We start from the raw sequence: 22,108 nt of genomic DNA, 5'->3' as shown, positions 1-22,108 counted from the left end.
GGTTGTTTCTGGTCACGAAGAGGTTTATGTCTGGCTGACCCCATTGGCGAAACACGTAACCGAGGGCATGCCTGTCCATCTCCCACTCTTGATGATCATACAACTTGCAACTGAGGGCATGTGCTGTAACTAACACCCCTAGGAGGTAAGAAGCAACCGGGGTGATCTGGTGCTTCAGGCACCAATTCCACAATTTGAGAGCCTCCGCACATAGGGACAGGGATCGTGCACCTCCTTACCGATTGATGTAATACATGCAAGTGTTGTCCATTATAACGTTGATAGTCTCGTGAGCTATACGACGTAGGAAATGTTGGCATGCATAGTGTACCGCTCGTAATTCTAAAAGGTTGATATGGAGTGTTTGCTCTGTAAAGGACCATTTGTTTTGGGCTGTGAGGATTCTCCGATGGACACCCCCATCTTAGGAGCGATGCATCGGTCATCATGGTAAGTGTGGGGGTATATTGCTGAAATGGCACTCCAGTTAATACACTGTGTGGATTCATTCACCAGTGTAGGGAGTCAAGGACCCGCAGTGGAATGGTAACGGACTTGGTAAGTAACCATGTTGAATGAGCTCTAGGACCCATCTGTCCGATGTTATCTGAGCCCACTGTTGAAAAAAAGGGGCAGAGGCAGTGATTGAATTGTGGGCAATTGGTCGGTGGTGTGACCACAAGGCTTTCTGGCTCTTGACCAAATCTTCAAATCTGCTGTTTGGATGTGGATGGTTGAGTAGATACCGTTTGATGTTTCTGCTGACGTTGTGGCCTGCAACACTGAGGCCTTTATTTTCAGTGGAAATCGTACCTAGGTTGTCGTCTGTATGGCTTTCTTGCCCTCTGGTAATTGTTATATCTGGCTCTCTTAAATGGGGGCGTATACATCCCCAAAGTTCTCAGGGTGGTACGGGAGTCCTTCATGGAATGAAGTACTTCATCTGTTTTTGCAGCAAAGAGATTTGTTTTATCAAAGGGTAGATCTTTGACCTTCTACTGTAATTACCTCGGGACCCCAGGTGCTTGGAGCCAAGATATTCTGTGCATCACAACAGCCGAAGCTGTGACGCGTGCAGCCATATCTGCTACAGCCATTGCGGACTGCAGAGTGATGTGAGAAATTATATGGCCTTCCTGCATGATGCTGAGGAGAATAGGCCTTCTGTGTTCTGGTAGGTGTTGAGTAAGCTCTTGCAGTTTTGAGTAGTTAGAATAGTTGTAATCCACAAGCATGGCAGTATAATTTTCTGCTCTAAGGAGCAGAGTAGGGAAGAGTACACCTTACAACCACAATGTCCATTTTTTATGGTCTTTATCATGTGGTGTTGATCTGATATTAGGCTTTATGTCTGAAGGAATCAATTACCAGGGAATTTGGTGGAGGATGTGTAAAAAGGAAGTCCATTCTTTTTGGTGTAATAAAGTATTTCCAATTCACTCTTTTGTTGGTTGGAGTGATGGATGCTGGGGTCTGCCAAATAATGTCTCCTGAATCCATAATAGCTTCGTCCATAGGGAGGGCTATTCCGGAGGAGGTAGGAGGCTGTAAGGTTCACAAAAGGCGGAACTGTTTTTCTTGTACTTCTTGTAGGGCACAGTTTTATACAAGAGCTACCCTTTTAAAAAGATCTTGGAACTTTTTTGAATCATTGTCTGGTGGTGGGGTGTTGGAAATAATTGCCTTGTCTGGTGAGGAGGATGAGTTGTGTGCGGGGACCTGTCCTTGCCCTCTGACAAAGAGTCCTCTATGTCCGCTTGGGCTGGGGAGTTAGGCTCTGCTGCCGAAGTCATAAGCTGAGGAGAACCAGGTGGTAGTTTAGATATGGTGGAAGGACCGGTGTGATGGCTCTTCCTATGAGGACGTGAGTCCCATGGTTGCCATTGCCCAGCATATGGCAGTGGCAGATAATTGTAATGGTGCATATAACATGGAGATCTATGAGCTGGGCTGTATTGTTGGGAGGAAAAATGGCTCCAAGGGTCGTTGCCCACTTCGCCTGGGGAGTGGGACAGATTCGGTGATCTAAGTGAGCACATCTAACTGTACAGAGGAGCCCGGAGATATCGGTGCTGGTGACATGCGGCTCCTGGCAAGAGTTTTGTGCCATGGGTGCTCTTGGGACGGTGCCGAGGTATGCGGTCTACTCAGTGCCGATGGTGTTGGTGGTGCCACTTGGTCAGGAGGCAGCATCTCAGTCTCTTAGATAACAAGGCCGGTGCCAACAGAAGCAGTTTTGGTGCAGAGTGGTCCTTAGGGTAGTCCAGCAGTGCAGTCGATGCAGATGGTGCTGCTTGTTTCTGCTTGGGCTCCGAGTGTGCTCTCTTAGGCGGTGCCGGTATCTTGGGAGTTGCAGCACCTGATGTGCTGGGCCTATCCGAGGTGCTGACCCTCAAGGCTGTTGGTGCTGAGGATAGAGATCGGGCTGGAGACGGTCTCATTTTTGAAAGAGACGTGCCAGAAGAGGTAGAGGAACAATTTTGTCCATGCCTTTTGGCTGAGAAGCAGATTTTGGGACTGCTGGAGTATCCTTGGAAGACGGTTTGGAGACACTTTTCGTATGGTAAAGTCTTCAACCTGTTAGCTTGGTTGCAACAAGCTCTTGCCGTCAACTTAGAGCAGTGAGGGCACTTTTGTATCCAGTGCAATTCCCTAAGACCCTTTATTCACTTAGAATCTTGAAGCTGGGAGACCCCGGCATGAGGTTCAGCAAAAAGCGGCAGGCCTCTAGAGGAGAATTTTTTTTTCCCCCGATAGAAACAGTAGAAGGAGAGAAGCTCTGTCTGCTGCCAAGGACGGTAGAGAAGGAACTGAGGGGCCGTGCCGGGCGCGCGCCTAACCTACACCAATGGCACAAGAGGGTGCCATAGCACGTGCACGGTGGATACAGCTAGAAAAATCTCCGGTCACCGGCATAAGGATGCACCAGCACCCAGAGTGGAGCACCCATGGGTACACCACTTGAAGAAGAAGTCCTCATTCTAGGAAGGAAGCACCTGCTGCTGGAGAACAGAGTACCACTTCAATGAAAAGTGAATGAGAGTGATCATGATCACAGTATTAATCAGGAAAATCCCAAGTTGAGATTCATGAAAAAAGTAAGTAAGTTATATGCTGAGAACAACAGATCCCCGTGAAGACCAGTCTCAATGGCAAGCTTAGGGAATGGAAATGGGCTTCACAGTCTCATGTCCAGCCCAACCTTCAAGTTAAAAAAACCTATCTACATAAAAGCTGTTTTTAGAGCATTAGTACAAATCCCACCAGACATAGTCTATCAACCCAGGCTGGGAGGCTCACTTTTGTGAGCTGTGTGAAATTACCCCAAAAAATCTGCCATCTAGAAAGGGCTCCTTCCACAGTATCTAAACTACCACCTAGTTCTCCTCAGCTTACGACTTCAGCAGCAGAGCCTAACTCCCCAGCCCAAATGGAAATAGAGGACTCTTTATCAGAGGGCGAGGACAGGTCCCCGCGCACAACTCATCTTCCTCACCAGACAAGGCAATTATTTCCAACACCCCATCACTGGGCAATGATTCAAAAAAGTTCTAAGATCTTTTTAAAAGGGTAGCTCTTGCATAAAACCATGCTCTACAAGAAGTACAAGCAAAACAGTACTGCCTTTTGTGAACTGTAAGTCTCCTACCTCCTCCAGAATAGCTCTTCTGATGGATGAAGCTATTATGGATCCAGCAGACATTTGGCAGACCCTGGCCTTTTTCCCCTCTCCTCTCCCCTCCCCTCGCCCCGGTACTAAAAAAGGCACAAGTTCTTATAATAAAAAGTGAATAGGGATCACCCCCTGAGCAGCTCGGAGCCCTAAGCAATTGCTTTGTCTGTTTATCTCTAATGCCTGCTTTATTTAGAATATCACCAGATTTCATTGTTTCAACAAAAAGATTGCAACATTTTGTGTTTGTGTCTCTCATGATCTTCCATTCCATGAAACATTTCAATATTTTAACACTGTCCCAATTAAGGATGAAGACAAATGTTAAAATATCAGAATTTCCAGTTGGACAAAACATCCAAATTCTGATCAACCAACAGGGAATACATGGCCAAGAACACTGAGGATCTTTTCCTTGACTGAGATCAGTCACATGATTTTAGCAATTTAACTATTTTCTAGTTTATATTCCCATTTTTGTCACAAGTTATTACCTACCAACAGATATATCTGTACTTTTAAAATAAACAAATTTTTATCTTCTGGCAAGTACCCTTGATTTATAAATCCTAATTTTTCTTGAAGTGTCTACAGTTAATTATTCAAAATTAGTATTGGCTATCACTATCACTGATGTGAGAGCTGCATGGATGTGAGAGCTATCACTGATGTGAGCTGCACTGGCGTATTTTAATTCAGATAAGAAATACAAAAATAGTCAGTTGAAAAATACTTACTGGTTCTGTTAATGTTGTATCTTTTTCCAAGAACTGTACAACACAATAGGCCAGCTAAAATGTAAGTAACAGTTATTTAAATTATTTTAACTAACACTGAATATTAAAACACAACACAACATAACTAAATATCACAAATAATAGTGGAAGCACTTTAATCAGCAAAATATCTTAACGTTGGCAGATGTAGGCCTTTTCAATTTTTGTTCTTGGTGAAGGAAATAGATACATTTAACTAAAATGAAGTTATATGTATTTCAGACTATTGTATCTTTTAAAAGTCTTCAGTAGATTCAGATGCTCAGTTTCTTATTCTAGAAAAGGCTTCTTTTGTTATTAATCAGGAGATTTGATAGCTGTACTGCAGATCCAACATTTAGACAGTCTTTCCTTGACTTCATTCAGTTCTTCAATTAGAAGTATATATTAATCTGTGATACAAAGCCAGTTCCTCCTTCCTCTAACTATTGCATGTTTACACCAAAAGCTAAGAATAGGACACTTCCAGTCCACCCACTTATTAGCACTGGTCCGACATTGACAGGTACTCCCCTCCCCATTAAAAATATCTTGGTTCTGTAATTTTCACTCCAGTTTATCTGATGAACTGGGTTTTACTCATGATACTATATACTTGTTTTTGTTTTTAAAGTTACAAACTAACATGGCTACCCCTCAAACTTTCTGTTGGTGAGAAAGATAAGCTTTTTAGTTTAAGACATGGAGCTCTTCAGATCTGGGAAAAGAACTCAGTATCACAACTAACACAGCTAAATATGGGGAGTGGGAATATTTAGCATAAGTAGTTAATACATATTTGAAGGGACCATTCAAGATGAAATGATCTATTAACATCAGTCCAGGCCCCAGGAGGAAAGGAAGCAGAGGTGGTGAGTCAGCTGGGGAAAGCCAGGATTGTTACAGATTGTTGTAATAAACCCTCAGTCCAGTGTCTCCCCTATCCCTTATTCCAAGTTTCTGGAAAATTGAGGCTAGGGACACCATCTGTGCCCACTCTGACTAATAGTAATTTATGGACCTATTAGCCAGGAATTTATCTAGTTCTATTTTGAGCCCTGTGATAGCCTTGACCTTTGCAACATCCTCTGGCAAAGAGTTCCATAGGTTGGTTGTGCACTATGTGAAAAAAAAATGCTTCCTTTTGTTTAAAGCCTGCTGCCTCTTAATTTCATTTGGGAATAACACCACTTCCCTATTCATTTTCTCCAGACCAGTCACAATTTCATACACCTCTATCATATCCCCTCCCCCTTCCTCCAGTAGTTGTCTCTTTTCCAAGCTTTCAAGTCCCAATGTTATTAATCTCTTTTCACATGGAAGCCATTCTGTATCCCTAATAATTTTCAATGCTCATATATATCTCTATCTCAGATGTGGGTATCCTGTGGATTTATATAGAGGCAGTAATATGTCTCTATTATTAGCTATCCCTTTCTTAATAATTCTCAAAATTCTGCTAACTCTTTTGACTACCACTGCACCCTGAGTGGATGCTTTCAGAGAATGATTCCAATACACAAGATCTCTTTCTTGAGTGGTAACAGCTAATTTAGACCCTATCATTTTATATTTATAGTTGGGATCAGGGATGTTAGCAAGCATTTATTTTTGTAAACATGTATCCTCATAAGAGACACAGCAAGAGGGGCGTAGTCATTAGGACTAACCAATAAGCTTGGACTTATGGTTAATTATGTAAATGACTACACACTAATATCCCTAGTTGGGATTGTTTTACAATATGCATTACTTTGCATTTATCAACATGAAATTTCATCTGCAATTGTGCTGCCCAATCACCCAGTTTTGAGAGATTATTTTATCACTCTTTGCAGTCTAGCTTGGACTTAGCTATCTTGAGCAGTTTTATCTTCAAATTTTGCCACCTCACTGTTTACCCCTTTTCCCAGATCATTTAGGAGTACAGCTAAATAGACCAGACTGCTGGGGGACATGACTATTTACCTCTCTCCATTCTGAAAATGGAGCACTTATTCCTACCCTATATCAGAGGGGTAGCCATGTTAGTCTGAATCTGCAAAAGTGACGAGGAGTCTGTGGTATCTTATAGACTAACAGATTTGCTGGAGCATAAACTTTCGTGGGCAAAGACCCACTTCATCAGATGCATGATTCCTACCCTGTGTTTCCTATCTTTAAGCTATTTATTGGTCCATGAGAGGACCTTTATCTACCTGCATCTGATGAAGTGGGTCTTTGCCCATGAAAGCTTATGCTCCAATAAATCTGTTAGTCTAGAAGGTGCCACAGGACTTCTCGTTGTTCTTAAAGATTCAGACTAACACCACTACCCATCTGATACTTTCTTTACCCTAGTGCAGTGTTTCTCAAAGTGGGCCACACTAACGAGCCACTCCCGTTTTACTTACTGGCTCGGGCCACTGCTTTCTGTGGCTCCCCTTGGCTGCAAACAGTGAACTGCGAGGCTCCATGGCTACAGAGCTGTTAAGTAAACAAATAGGAGCGGCCCATTAGCAGCTTTCAAAGTGGGGCTGGAGACTTTGGTGAGGGACCCTGCCAAAGGCTTTCTGAAACATACAGTATATTCACTAGATCCCCCTTGTCTACATGTTTGTTTACTAGCATTCTTTGAGGGAGGGCAAGTGGTGAGGCATGATTTCTCTTTATAAAAAACATGTTGGCTCTTCTCCAACAAATTGTGTTCATTTATACTTCTGACAATACTGTTCTTTACTATTGTTTCAATCTCTTTCCCAGTACATGAAGTCAGGCTTACTGGCCTGTAATTGCTGGGATTACCTTTGTTGTGCTTTTTAAAAACTGGCACCATATTACCTATTCTCCAGTCATTTGGTACAGAAGTTGATTTAAATGATAGGTTACAAACTAGAGTTATAGTGCTTCAATTTCAAATTTAAGGTCCTTCAGAACTCTTCGATGAACAACATCTGGTCCTTAGGACTTATTACAGTATAGTTATCAATTTGTTCTAAAACTTCCTTGAATGACACCTCAGTCTGGGAAGGTTCCTCAATTTGCCACTAAAAAGAATAGCCCAGGGTTGGGAATCTCATTCACATTCTCAGTCATGAACATCAACACAAAGAAATCCACACGAGAAAACTACTTCCTTGACACTACAGTACAATTAAATGATGAACAAATTTCCACCATCATATACTGGAAACCTATCGACCGCTACACTTACCTTTATGCCTTTAGCTTCCATCCCAGACACATTTCTCAATCTATTGTAAATAGCCAAGCCCTAAAATACAACCAGATTTGTTCCAATCCCACAGACAGAGACAGACACCTACAGGATCTATATAGAGCATTCTTAACACTGAAATACCCACCTGGAGAAGTGAAAAAAACAGATCAACCGAGCCAAAAAAGTATCCAGACATGAACTACTTCAAGACAGGCCCAAAAGAGAAAACAGAATTCCACAACTTAAACCCCTCCAACGAATTATCAACAATCTACAACCCATCCCGGGAAATGACCCCTCGCTCTCAGAGGCTTTGGGGGTGGGGGGAGGGGAAGGCCAATTCTCGCTTGCAGACAACCCCCTAACTTCAAACAAATTATTTCAAGTAACCATGCAACACACCTCTATCATAATCATCCAGGAACCAACCCCTGCAATAAGCCCTGCTGCCAACTCTGCCCACACATTTACACGAGCGATTTCATCGCTGGACCCAACCACATCAGCTACCAAATCAGAGGCTCACTTAACTGCACATCCACTAATGTGATCTATGCCATGAAATGCCAGCAATGTCCCACTGCAATGTATACTGGCCAAACTGGACAGCCTCTGCGGGAAAGAATTAATGGACACAAATCAGATATCTGAAAAGGCAATGGACAAAACCCTGTTGGAGAATACTTTAATCTTCCTGGACACTCATTAATGGATCTCAAAGTTGCCGGTTTTTGTTTCAGATCAATTCCACAAGCCAAATACATAGAGAAAGGCTGCACCTTAACTTCATTCACAAGTTTAATTGTTATGCAAATGGTATGAATGGATGGCTCACACATTATCTTCCACATCTTAATGACTTTACCAACCAACCAATGAAGGTGCTAACGGTTCTTGATGTCTGTGTAGAATCTGGTGTTGGTCATCTTCCTTTCCAAGGGCAAACTAATGGTTCTTAGCAGCCTCCTATAACTATTTAGTGTTTAATGTCCTACTAGACTATTTGTTGTTTAAGTTTTCCCTGTTACAGACTAACTTGGCTACTCCTCTGAAGCTTTTGAACAAAGAATTAATTTAGTTTTTCCACAGTGTCCTTATCTTTGAGTGCTCCTTAGCATCTTGATCATCCAGTAGCCCCGCAGAATGTTTAGCAGGCTGTTTCTGATGTATTTCCAGTTGGACATCACTATGCTCTTGAATTAACTCACACAAGAAAATGACAAAAAACTAAAACACTACATCGCCTGTGGGTGAACACTTTTCACAAAGTAAACATTCTATCTGACCAAATCAGTCCTCATCAGGAAAGCTGCACAATACTTTTAAAAGATGGGAGTTAACTACATAGCTTTGCTGAAAACTAAAACATAACGGAATAGACACACTGAATAGAGACACTGGATGTATGGCTTATTACAACAATTTGTAACCCTCTAACCCTGCTGTCCCCAGCTACCTTGTCTCCTCTCTAGGGAGAAGGATTAGCAGACCAATTCACCCTGAACAGTTCTTTGAAATGTATTAACTACTTATGCTAAATCTGTTCCACCTTTTTATTTAGCGGTGACACGCTGGTTTATCAAACCTGGAGAAAAGTTCTGTTTACCTGAAATCTCATGAGCCTTCTCTCTTTACAACACTGCACACAAGATACAGAAGTCCACATTTAATGCATCCAAACAACTAATTCTGTTGTGTACTAAAACCATGCAATAATCATGTTACTATGACAAAAGTATTTTAGTGTTTGCAACCCTAAATTTGATTACAAAGATTAGAGACTGTTCCCTCTGAGTACCAAAACTGTGTATTTCCATACTTAATATGTATTAATTTCTTTTCAGTGTAGCCTTCATTCTGAATTTCTTGGGTTTGTAATTCTCAAGTCTTGGAATAATTATAATCTCTTATTTTTTTACCTCCCAATTATTTATCATACTCTCAACCTTACCTCTATTTTAACTTTTTTTAGCTGGAAATTTCTTTAGTTTTTTTTATTATTAAATGTCATAATCAACACTAAACAAGAAACTCAAAATATTACACATGAGATTTCCAATTATTTGAAGATACGTTAGCTTCAATCTTAAATTATGTTTTAAAATTTTAACTTGTAAAAGCATATTCATCAGTGCAACATAAGGCAGCCAGAGTGCATTAGATAGTTAACCCAGATTTACAACAGCTTTTCATTTCCAGAACTGTAAAAAGCAGCCAAAGTATACTGGTGAATCTGTCTTTTAATTTGCAGCTGACTTACTGGTTTAGATGCCACTATTACAAGGACTGGCACAAAAGCCCAGTCTAAGAGCTCCAATGTTCCTGTGTTTCTTATGAGCTTTGCGAATGCTCCTGCATCACTTCCCCAGCAGAGCCACTTCAGTGTGCAGCACAGCAGAAGCACTACTACTAGTAGTCTTTCTAGCACTGACGTTCAAATAAGTGCCAGACATGAAATCTTAAGAGTAGTGACTGTTTGGTATAGTACAGGCAGTCCCCGGGTTACGTACAAGATAGGGACTGTAGGTTTGTTAAGTTGAATTTGTATGTAAGTCGGAACTGGTACATATTGTAGGGGAAACTCTAGCCAAACATTTCTCCAGAGCTCAGTTTTATTCTCCCACACCTCACTTCCCCCAGTCCTTTACTCTCAAGCTGAGGTGCCTGCTGAGAAAAGCCGCTCCGCGTCTCCCTGGTCTGCTGGGAGGGGGCGCTAGCTTCGCATCTCCCTGGTCTGCTGGGGGGAAGCAGCTAGTGCGGGGTTGCCTCACCCCGTTTGTAAGTAGGGATCCGATGTAAGTCGGATCCATGTAACCCGGGGACTGTCTGTAGTCTACTAACTTGAAGTGTGCAATCCTCCAACAGAACCGTTGCATCCCAATCAGCTACAGAGGTTATTGGTTAAATTACCTCTGATGCCACAATGACCCAATTAAAGAGTTACCTCAGCTGATGCTGCCTGTAGCCTATATAAACTATTACATTCAACTATTAATAATTTAGCTTAATTACACCCAAAGGTCTCCAGATATAGTCGAAACCTAAGATTTTAGGAAATTAAACAAACAGGATTTTTTATATTAATGTCATGTAGGACAAAGGAAAGATTATTAGACACAAACTTAAAAGGAGCTAGTTTTTGCAATTAAATCTGATAATTGATTTGTTATAACTACCTGTTTTACCTCTGTATCCATGGTCTGGCAGGACCACAGATGTCCCTGAACTGGAGAGGGTCAGCAGGCTGGTCCAGCAAATTCCCACATTTGGAATTTGTCAAGTCCTGAGGGTGGGGTACCTAGTGATGTAAGTGACTAGTCGTCTATTCTATAAGTACAAGCTTATTGGATAGTTGACTAGTGATGCGACTAGTCACTTCCCCCCTGCCTCTATCAGAAAGAGGCATCAAAGGGGGGGGTCAGAAGCTGGTGCTGGGGGGAGCTGGCTTAAAAGCCAGTTGCCCCAGCACTGTCTCCTCGGGGGGCAGCGGAGGTAGAGGCACAGTGGGGAAAAGGCGCAAGCAGGGGACTGAAGCAGTCTCCGCTTGCACCGGTTCTGTTGCGATTCTGCTTTGAAATGTACAAGAGCTCCACTCCGGCACTGCAGCGAGCATGGGGCCAGCAGGAGACTCTACTGGCCCCATGCTCCCTGTGGGGCTTCCTTTTGAAATGTGCCAGGACTCTTGTACATTTCAAAGGCTCAGGCGCTGCAGGGAGCATGGGAATAGCAGGGGAGTTCCCCACTGGCCCTGCGCTCCCTGAGGGGCTTCTGCTTTTGAACTGTAGCCAGACCCCAGCAGGGCTCTTTCTACATTTCAAAGATGGAGCCACCCTTATTGACTAATTGAACAGTTGATGGAAATCCCATAGAATATTCAAGTAGTTAATTAATTTAAATTTAACATCCATAGCTGGACCAGGGAGGTTCAACCTGTATTTAAATTCACAAAGTGCTGTAAATTTGAAGATATGCCCGATTTTTCAAATATAACACAGATTGAATAAATGCAAAAACCAAATTCAACCTTAATTATGGAATTGAATCTGGCACTCTATACTTAACACTGGGCCTACATAATATGTAACAGATCCACAAAGCTATTACCTATTCCTACTTTAATATATTTTTAAATCTATAATATTTACTAGACAGAGTAGAATAGCTTTATCAGAACTAAGCCCATAAAAGAAAAAATTCATTTATCAAAAATATTCAGGATTCCTCTGCTCTTTTGTAAACAGTAATTGTAACAAAGATCTGACAACTCAAAGTATCAATATTAAATAGTATCTGATCTGTGATAAATCAGTAGAACACAAAAGGTTTTCAAATGCATGCTGTCATGAATAGGAGCTGCAAAGGAAAGTGACTTACCCGGAGAGCGAGGAAAGGTTTAAGCAACTTTGGAAATGCACCTGAGGGAGGGGGCTTTGGGCATTCAGCCAATGAAATACAGATAAGGACTTTCAAACAGAGAGGTTTGTTTGTTTTTTTCCTTTGTTTTAGAGTCAGCAGTCGTTTTTCCCCATGCAGCAGGAGAGACGGACTCTCCAGGAACAGACTCCTTGAATTCATTCAAATATGTAAGTAGGGATAGATAAGATGTGTAAGTAAGTATAGATAGTTTGTCCAGTTTTATGGTTTTCCTTGTTTGGGGGTTTGGAAATCATGTCTGAGCTGGTTGTTTTTTCTCTTCTCTTTTGTAACTAAGGTTTACAGTCCAGGGATTCTCTCTGAGTCTATTTTAATACATGGCTTTTAACACTTAGTCATTTACTATGCTTGCAACTGTAGTCTTGTTTTAACAATGAAAGTGCTTTCTTTTTGTTTTGGTTAACCGGTATTTGTTGATTTTTGTGTCCTTAAACCAATGTGCCTAAGTGAAACCATGCTACCCAGAAGAAGCAGAACCCCATTGTTCTCTGCAGATTCGCTGTTTCCCAACTCCAAGCAAAATGGAGGTTGGGGGGGGGGGGGGGACGATGAGATTCTAAGTTGTTTCATCCCTGGAAAAGGGTTTATTTTATATTTTTAGATACACTTGGTGGTGGCAGTGATCAATCCTTTTTTTTTTTGTGCGGGGGGGGGGGGGGGGGCGGGGGGAGAGGGAAGGAAGGAGGAAACTCAGGGAAACTGAGACCAGACAAGTTTTTCTCTGGAAGTTAGAGTCACTTTCTTACGGACTCGGCTAGCTGGCCCCCATATCTACTCTCGAAGTGCCAAGTTGGGGAACTGAGCCATGATACATGCTATGACTATAAGCCATGTTGTTGTGCTTATCCACTATTACTAGTGCATATTAAGTATTATGCCAGAAAGAACTTTAAAAATTTCTCAATTGCTTCCACCACCCCCCAGGTATGGAAAAAATTGTAAGGTTTATATATACTTGAAATATATTCTGTTCCAAAATGTTTTAAAAAAAACCTACCTGTGCATGAAATAAAGCTAATCCCTTAGCAGTATGCATAGGAATCAACACCTTCATAAGAAACTGTTTGTGTTCTGCTTTCAATGGCAATGCAAAACCATTAATAATGCTGAAAAACATGAACAAGCACAATTATTTTATCTTAAAAAATAGGGGGACACTTCCTTTTTCTTGACAGACTGAGAATTATTGTACTCAAAGCTTACTTTTTTACATGAACTTTACAAAATATACCTATTATTTAGGGATTGGGAAGTGGGCTAGAAGCCCATACGCTCAGTTATCAGTGTCTGTAGTACAGAAGTTCAATTCTTTGTGATCGTTGGGGATAATTTAGAGTAAAATTTCCAAGATTTTTCCATTTTTAAAATCAGAAGCATCTTGCAGTCTCACTGTAGATCTTAGCAAGGCACATTAACCACAGATCTTAGTGAGGTTGACACGCTGTCCACTCACAATAATTAAAAGGTGATCTTGAAAGAGAAGAAATACAATTATACTCTATTTTACTACTGACACATAAATAAGGCCTGAAAGTTTATTTGCTTTGGTGATTTTTGTAATGGGGAGTGGGGAGGAGGTAGCAGTTTTCTTTTTACCTTATAAATTCAGGTCCTGTAACTTAAGGGTAGACACCATTGCCATATGTACGCCAATAAAATGTACCACAAAAATCATCAGGTGATGCAGCTAATCCTGCATATCGGAGCCTTACTGTAGACAATTTTACACTTCCTACAGGAGTTTTAGTTGAACCTACTCAAAAGCAAGTGTAAGTGAAGCAGTAGTAAAAATTGTTCTGACCGCTGAAGCTGTCTCTCCCTTCAGCTGTCCTTAATTTTAGCAATTATTCAGGTGGATCAATAGGAAATTTTTTGATAGATCTTTTCTGCAATAGTGAAATTTATGTCAATTGTAGAGTACCATTACAAAACTGTGAGGGAAAAGGATATTCAGTCAGACTATTTTAATACCAATAAAGCTTTAATGACTGAGGCTTTGGCTACAATGTCAATTGAGGGACAAAACGTTCATCCTTCATAGGTGTTTATCCCCCACCCCATATGACAAAAATTTTGCCTTGGCAAGTTGCAGCTGAAATGGCTTATTGTTGGCAGGAGCACTCACTCTCAGCAAAACTGCAGACAAACAGCATTTACAGTACCTGACTTTTAGAGACACAACTGTATCACTAAAAGCTTTGTAGTGTAGACAAAGCCTAACCAACATGGTAGGAGAAGAAAACCCTGTTAAAAATTAAATATCACCTTCAATTTAGGCATAATAGCTAACAATGTACTCCTGAGATACATAACTAGTCTCTTAGCAAAGCCAAGATGGAGACATACATTTTATTTTAAAAAATAATTATAAGCAAGAGAAAACAAACCCCCTTTTAAAGGCAAAAACTACCTTTCATGCTTTTCATACATCATGCCAAAGCCAAAAAAAGAGAAGCCAATTTAAAAAGAAATCCATTGCAGATCATTTTAAAGATTTACATAGACAAAGCAAACTTTTCTAATTTGATATTGATACTAGGGGGCTGTGCCCCACTGCTTACCAACCCTCCCATTTGTCAACCGCAGCCAGATTGTGGCCTCCCCTCCTACCTGAGCTGCAGCGGGGGGGGGGGGGGGGGGTGTGCCACCAGCCCTTCCTGCAGCCAGATGGGGACTGGGCCCTGATTGGATAGGGTGTCTGGCAGGGGGGAGGAGTCAAGAGCAGGAGCAGACTGGGGGCAAGTATCTGGCCAGGGACAAGGAGAAGGGAGAGAGGGCAATAGCAGGGGAGTGGGCTAGGGTGTCTCGCTGGGAGGAGAGGAGGCAGGAGTAGGGGAGAGGGCAGGAGTGGACTGGGGGCAGGACATCTGGCCATGGTGGAAGGGGCAGGAGTAGGTTGGGTGCAGGGTGTCTGGCCAGAGGTGAAAGGCAGGAGCAGGCTGGGGATGAAGAAGGGGAGAGGGTGTGAGGCACTGGAGGTGCAGGGTCTGGGCATGAGTGACTGAGGAGAAGAGGGGGGGCTTCTTTTCATTCTGGGTGCTGTTCCTAAGCTCTGGAGGCTTTCCCTGCTGTTCCAAAGGGGAAGCCACTTCTGTTCTTATTCCAGTCTTGTGACCCAAGCCCCCTCAAGATTAGCGTGCCAATGGAGGCTTGTTGCAGGGGGAATGGGGAGAAAGCCCCGTGGCTCCGCACCGGATCCAGCTTGTGGGGAAGCTGGATTCAGCACAGAGCTGCAGAGCTTCTCTCCCCCTCTCCCCGCAACATCGCTCTAATCTTGAAGGAGGGGTATGGGGGGGGAGGGACATGAGGCTGGAGCGCCAGGCAGTGGCCCAAGTGTCTGACCCGAGGCAGGCGGCAGCAGTGGTTCCCCACTGGGTAGCAGAGCCTAAGGGCCCCAGACCTGGAATTAGAAGCGGATCTGGATGGGAAGCAGAAGGGATGGGGACCAGCAGAGTTCTCTGAGTATCTTTCAGTCATCCCCCACCATAGCTGCCACTTCCCCTTCAGATTCTGCCGAGGTGCTGGGGGAGTAAGGAAAGGGGGGCGATGCAGAGTAATGTTATGTCATTCTCTCATCCAGATGGAAAATGTTATTTATTTTATATAAGAGAGAGAGAGAGAGAGAGAGAGAGAGAAATACAATGGCATCACTTTATAAGCATAACAATCTTCTTTGACATCCCCACAATTGGAAAGAAACAAAATACAATGTTCAACTTATATTATCAAACCAAACTTACCTTCCCAATATCTCAAGTAGTTCAGCAACACCATTGAAGTGCTCTGTTTCATATATAAACCTGTTAACAATAAGATGCAATAGTAATTAGTACACTAATAAAACGAAAATAAGAGAAAAAAATTCTAATAGTGAAACTCTTTATTAAGTGTATTTTATTTAAATTTCTAATATTTGTTTTCCTTTGTAGTTCAAAAGTCAGTTGGCTCTTTGCAGTTTATGGTATGTCTCCACAGCTAGAGTTTAGCCTAACAAAGGTACTTGAATGTAGGTAGCATGGGAAACAGTAAGGGTATGTCTAGACTACATGCCACTGCCGACAGAGGCATGTAAGATAGGTTACCCGACATAGTCAATGAAGCAGGGATTTAAATATTCCCGGCTTCATTAAAATAAAAATGGCCGCTGTGCTCTTCCGCCTCAGCTGATGGTCAGCACAGGGTGCTAGTCAAGACGCGGATCGGTCGACAGGAAACGCCTTTGTCGACCGCTCCTGTAAACTTCGTTTCACGAGGCATAAGGGCCGGCACGGCACGGAACGGTGGCCATTTTTATTTTAATGAAGCGGGGGATATTTAAATCCCCAGTTCACTAACTATGTAGAGTAGCCTATTTTACATGCCTCTGTCGGCAGAGGCATGTAGTCTAGACATACCCTAGCAGTGAAGTCAGAATGAATTAACAACCTAAATACCTACCCAGGTTCTGCATCATGCTTGTAATATCCACACTGAATCCAGCAACAGCATTGACTTCACTGTTTTTGTTACCTGTGCTAGTTGGAGTCAAGCTAGGCTTACCAATGCATAACTTTTGCTGTACTGACATCTGCTTAGAGCTCATTTTTCTTCCTTCATATTAAGCTAAATCAGGTACAATGCAATTTAAATTTGTTTAAGTAAATATATTAGGAATTTGCACCAGTGTAACTAGATTAAGTTTTACACTGTACAACTAGTGCAAGTTTTCATACATAATCAAGTCCTACAGTAAAGGCCTGATCCTGCAAGGTGCTGAGTTTTTTCAGTTCTCATTCATAAACATCTTACTGATGGAGTCTTGTTCGTTGTTTCTCGGGAGCCGAGGAAGACATGTTGTGTAGTTCATTTGTGGAGATGCATGTGGCTCCAGAGCCCAAAGGTTGAAGCATACCTGTGGCTACAAATAGGGCATGGGACGCCGGCTGTCAGGACAGGAGAGAACACAGCTCTATGTCGTCTTTCACGTGCAGCAGTGAGGCGTTGGCGGAGGTCATCCTCAAACTTTGTCACTGCTTTTCTCGTATGGGAACGCCAATTAGTCCTGTCTGCAGCAGCTAGTTCAAATTATCGAGGTTGAAGGCCTGTCCACTGCAAGTTGGTCTTCAGGTTATCCTTATACCTCTTCCTCGGGTGTCCCTGTTTGCAACTACCACGTACCAGCTCCCGTAGAAAAGCTGCCTCGGGATCCTGCTTTCGTCCATGCGGAGAACATGGCCAGACCATCGAAGCTGGATCTGGAGAATCTTGGCTTTGATGCTTGTGGACTAGTTCTATCAAGCACTTCTTAGTTAGTAATTCAGTCCTGCCAGAGTACTCGCATGATTGATCATAGGGAGCACATGTGGAACTGCTCCATCCGCTTGATGGGCCTACGGTACAGGGTCCATGTTTCACAGCCATACAGGAGAGAGGTGAGGACCACAGCATTATATACCTTGAGTTTAGCTGACAGGCAAATATCTTTGTGCTGAAGAACTTTAATATGCAATCTCCCAAGTGCTCTAACTGGCTTTCTGGATCCTCGCTGTAATCTCTTTGTCAAGGGATCCATCACTTGATATTGTGCGCCCAGGTACTTAAAGCTGTCCACTACCTTCAGTTGTGTACCATCAATAGTGATATATGGCTGTGGAGGAGCACTGTTTGGTGCAGGCTGGAAGAGGACTTCTGTCTTTCCGAGGCTAATTGTGAGACCAAATAGTTTAGATCAGGGGTTTCCAAACTTTTTGGCATGGGGACCAGTAAATCCATTCACGAGCTTTCGGAGGACCGGTAACATTCATTTGCATATTTATTAAGCAAATGATGAATATGCAAATACATTGTTTTTGGTCCCCCTAAAGCCCCCAGAACCAGCTTTAGCAAAGCTTTTGATATGTCCACCCACAACATTCTTACCAGCAAGTTAAGGGAATTTGGATTGGAAAAATGGACTGTAGTCCAATAAAAACCCTGCACCACCACATCATGTATTGAAAGGGGGCTCATTTATTTTCAGAAAGCTGACACCATCTTTGGAATTTTTTATCCATATTCTCATTCCGGATGGTGAACCAGGTTCTCTCCATTCTGACACACTAGAGTGCCTTTAAACCTCATTGTCAACAGTGGGGATATTTAAAAGGCACTGCTTTTAAATTTTTATTCAGGATCTGTGCGCGCCCTGAACTGTTCCACTCCCCACTGGCCGATTCTCCCCCCCCCACCTCCCCCCTCCCCACCCTGGGCCAGCTCCGCTATCCCCGCCAGCCGATTCTCTCCCAATCTCTCCTGGCAAGCCCTGCTGCCCCCGCCAGCCCTGCTTCTGCCGGCTAGTTCCCCAGCAAGCCCCGCGATCTCCCCCAGACAGCCTCACTGTCCCTGCCAACCGGTCCCCCTTTCCCTCCGATCTCCCCTGGCCAGCCCTGCTTCTGCCAACCAGTCCCCCCTGCGACCTCCCCTGGCCAGCCTCAATACTCCTAAACCCCCCCCCCCCCGTCAGCCCCACTTCTGCAAGCCGGTTCCCTCCTTCCCCCGCCAGCCCTGCTTCTGCCGGCTAGTTCCCCAGCGAGCCCCGCGATCTCCCCCAGCCAGCCTCACTGCTCTTGCCAGCCGGTCCCCCCCTTTCCCTCCACGATCTCCCCTGGCCAGCCCTGCTTCTGCCAACCAGTCCCCCCCGCCTCTCCCCCCACGACCTCCCCTGGCCAGCTCCAATACTCCTGACCCCCGCCCCCCGCCAGCCCCACTTCTGCCAGCTGGTTTCCTCCCTCCCCAGCCAGCCCTGCTTCCGCTGGCCAGTTCCCCTCCCTATCTTCCCCAGGCAGCTCCACTGCCCCGACACTGCTTCCCTGCAGCCATATCCAACTCCCTGCTCCCTCCTCCACAGCCAGCAATAAGAGCTCACTATGCCTCTGCCGGGAGCCTGAAACATACGGCTGCATCCGCCCAGCCCGGCTGAGGGCTTGGGGAACCTGGCGCTGCTCAGGCAGTCCGGGAGCCCGGGACACCCTGGAAGCCATGCTGAGGCCCAGTATTTTTTTCTGCAGCCCGGTACCGCAGAAGCGGGCGAAGATTTTCCCGGCAATAGAAAGCAGCAAGGTACCTCTGTAGTTCTCGCAAATCAGCTCTTGCACCCTTATTCTTGTACAGAGCAACTATCACGGCATCACAGAGATCAGATGGCATTTCTTCCTCTTCCCAAATACTGGTCAAGACACTATGAAAAACCTTAAGTGACTCCTCATTAAACGCCTTGTACAGTTCTGCGGGAATTCCATCCTTGCTAGATGTCTTGCCACAACTCATCTGCTTGATGGCCTTTCTAACTTTGTCAATAAATGGAGGATCTCCCAGGTCTTCAAGAGTTGGCTTCTGAGGAATCTATTCCAGTGCTGACTGATGGACTGATGATGGACGATTCAGGAGCTGACTGAAATACTCTTTCCATCGGTTATTAATGCCAGCCTTATCCCTAATCAATATGGTTCTGTCTGCAGATAACAAGGGGGCAAAGCCAGACTTGGAAGGACCAAAGACTGAGTTGATGGAGCTGAAGAACTCCCTTGAGTTATTTAAGACAGCATAGTGTTGCACCTCTTCAGCTTTTTTCTCCCACCACTGAGCCTGGGCCTGGAGAAACTTAAACCTGTCTTTCTTAGAGATGGAGCCTGGGTCATTCTGCCACTCCATAAATGCCTTGTTTTTCTTGGCAAGCAGGTCCTCAATAGCACTGTTGTTCTCATCAAACCAGTCTTCATGACTGCGTTTCTTGGGACCCAGCACTGACTTCGCTGTCTCCATCACCATTTCTCTAAACTGGCTCCACTTCTGAATTGGACCTCCAATCAATGGTCTGTTGGCAGTCAACTTTTCATCTGGAACTTGCGCAGATGAAAAAGCTGCTGGAGTCTGGCAATGTTAAAGGCTGTTCGAATGAGCTTTGGGCGCTTCGGGTGATGCTGAGCAATGTGTATCTTGAAAATATTGCGGACAAGCCTATGGTCAGCTCCTCGCATGGCTCTGACAAGGACATCCCGAATATCATGCTGACGAACAAGGACAATCTATCATTTCAGTTCTCATTCATAAACATCTTACTGATGGAGTCTATGTAACTGACAATCATATAAATTCCCTGTTTGCTAGTCAGCATTTACTATGATGGTTCTGCTGACTGTTTCACATAAAGCCATAAAAAAGGAGGGTCCTTAAGTTAAATATTTATCGTCTAGGCTAAATACAGAACTAGCTCTATAAATTACCTGAGGAAAATGTTGTTAATTTGTTTTCTGATGAATGCCCTTAATCCAAGGAATTTTCCATAAATTCGATGAAGGACTGTCTTTAGGAAATCACGCTCCCGTGGGTCTTCACTATCAAAAAGCTCCAACAGCTTTAAACATAAATCAGATATTAGTTTATTTTTGTAAAAAGTGTCATTTTGTTAATTCTAAGTATTATTAGAAGCAAACACTTACTTACAATTCTGTTCATATCGTCAACATTGAATGAATTAACATAATATTAACTCATTGTTCCAAAGCTTTATTTTCCTGTCCCTTAGCATTTCATCGTCTAAGAAACATATTCAAACACAACATGAAGCTTTTTATACAATGCACATCAGTTAAATAATTTCAACTGGGATTGGATGTCTTTAGAGTAATCATTTTATTAATTTTGTAGTTTCATCTAACAACTCAACATTTAGAAAGCATTGGACTGAATAGCTCAAAAAAATTGCCAACAATTCCCATAACTTGCAAACTAAAATACTGATTTTGATTTATCTATATACTAATGCAAGAGGTATGGGAAACAACTAGGAAGAATTCATAATGCTAGTAAATAAACAAAACTATGACATATTTGGTATCACAGAGATTTGATGTGATAATATGCATAGCTGGAATATTGGTCGAAGGGAGGAGGTGTTGCTATATATATTAAAAATGTATACATTTGGACTGAAGTGCAAACAGAAATGAGACAGACTTGTTGAGAGTCTCAGGGTAAAACACAACCATTATGTCACGGTAGTGGTCTACTATAGACCACCTAACCAAGGAAGAAAAGGGGGATAAGGCTTTTTTTGTTTATTTTGAATCAACAAAGTTATCTAAAGCACAGGACTTGGTGGTGATGGAGGACTTCAACTATCCAGACATCTGTTGGGGAAAATAACAGAGCACAGATTATTTTTTATTTCAGAAGATAAAGAAAGCTACTGGGGGCAGGCTGTTCCTTCTTATTTGTCAAAATCAAATCTAGAATGAGTTTAGAATTTGAAAATGGAAGGCAGCTTGGGTGAAAGTGATCATGAAATAAGCAAGGCAATTTCTCTTGGCTTTAATATTCACATTTACTTATCAAAAGCTACAAATGGGACACATCCAGCCTGACTTAGTGTCATTAGCACTGGTCCTACAATTGACAGAAAACTGTTTTTATTGTTATATATACACTCTGGATTCTGTAATTTCCATACCAACTCATCTGATGAAGTGGGTTTTACCCATGAAAACTCATGATATATTTGTTAGTCTCTAAGGTGCCACGGGACTGCTTGTTGAAACCATAGTAAAGAATAAAATTGTTAGACATAGATGAAAATAATTTGTTGGGGGAAGTCAACATAGTCTCTGTAAAGGGAAAACATATTTTACTAATCTGCTAGAGTTTCTTGAAAGGGTCAACAAACATGTGGACAAGGGGGATCCAGTGGCTATAGTGTACTTAGATTTCCAGAAAGCCTTTGACAAGGTCCCTCACCTAAGGCTCTTAAGCAAAGTAAGTTATCATGGGATAAGAGAGAAGGTAATTTCATGGACTGATAACTGGTTAAAAAACAGGAGACAAAGGGTAGGAATAAATGGTAGGTTTTCCGAATGGAGAGTGGGGTCCCCCAAAGGTTTGTCCTGGAACCCCCACCTGTGTATGAGGCCTGGGGCCATCTGGGGCACGGATATTGCTGGGGCGTCAGAGGGGTTTTGCTCGTGAGACTTCAGGCAGGAAGCTGAAGTGCTCTGTGGGACTGGTTTGTGGCCTGTTTGGAGAGGTCACCAGTCT

General features: G+C 43.1%; 1 protein-coding gene across 2 annotated transcripts in view; it reads right to left on the bottom strand.

The window, feature by feature from the left end:
- PPP2R5A (protein phosphatase 2 regulatory subunit B'alpha) overlaps positions 1 to 22,108 on the bottom strand; it is a 120,878-nt gene that overhangs the window by 21,832 nt on the left and 76,938 nt on the right. The window contains exons 5-8 of one of the 2 annotated variants that reach the window (XM_006135173.3): positions 20,302 to 20,432; positions 15,802 to 15,861; positions 13,059 to 13,167; positions 4,411 to 4,464 (exon numbers count right to left, since the gene is read on the bottom strand). In XM_006135173.3, the coding sequence (XP_006135235.1) occupies positions 4,411 to 4,464; positions 13,059 to 13,167; positions 15,802 to 15,861; positions 20,302 to 20,432 (354 nt within the window). The remainder of the gene's footprint in view (positions 1 to 4,410; positions 4,465 to 13,058; positions 13,168 to 15,801; positions 15,862 to 20,301; positions 20,433 to 22,108) is intronic. The other variant, XM_075925151.2, reaches the window with a different exon arrangement.

Source organism: Pelodiscus sinensis, chromosome 3, assembly GCF_052426305.1.
Source record: "Pelodiscus sinensis isolate ZL-2025 chromosome 3, ASM5242630v1, whole genome shotgun sequence".
In the NCBI taxonomy this organism is placed as follows: Eukaryota; Metazoa; Chordata; order Testudines; family Trionychidae; genus Pelodiscus; species Pelodiscus sinensis.
This window is presented reverse-complemented; position numbering and strand designations above follow the sequence as displayed.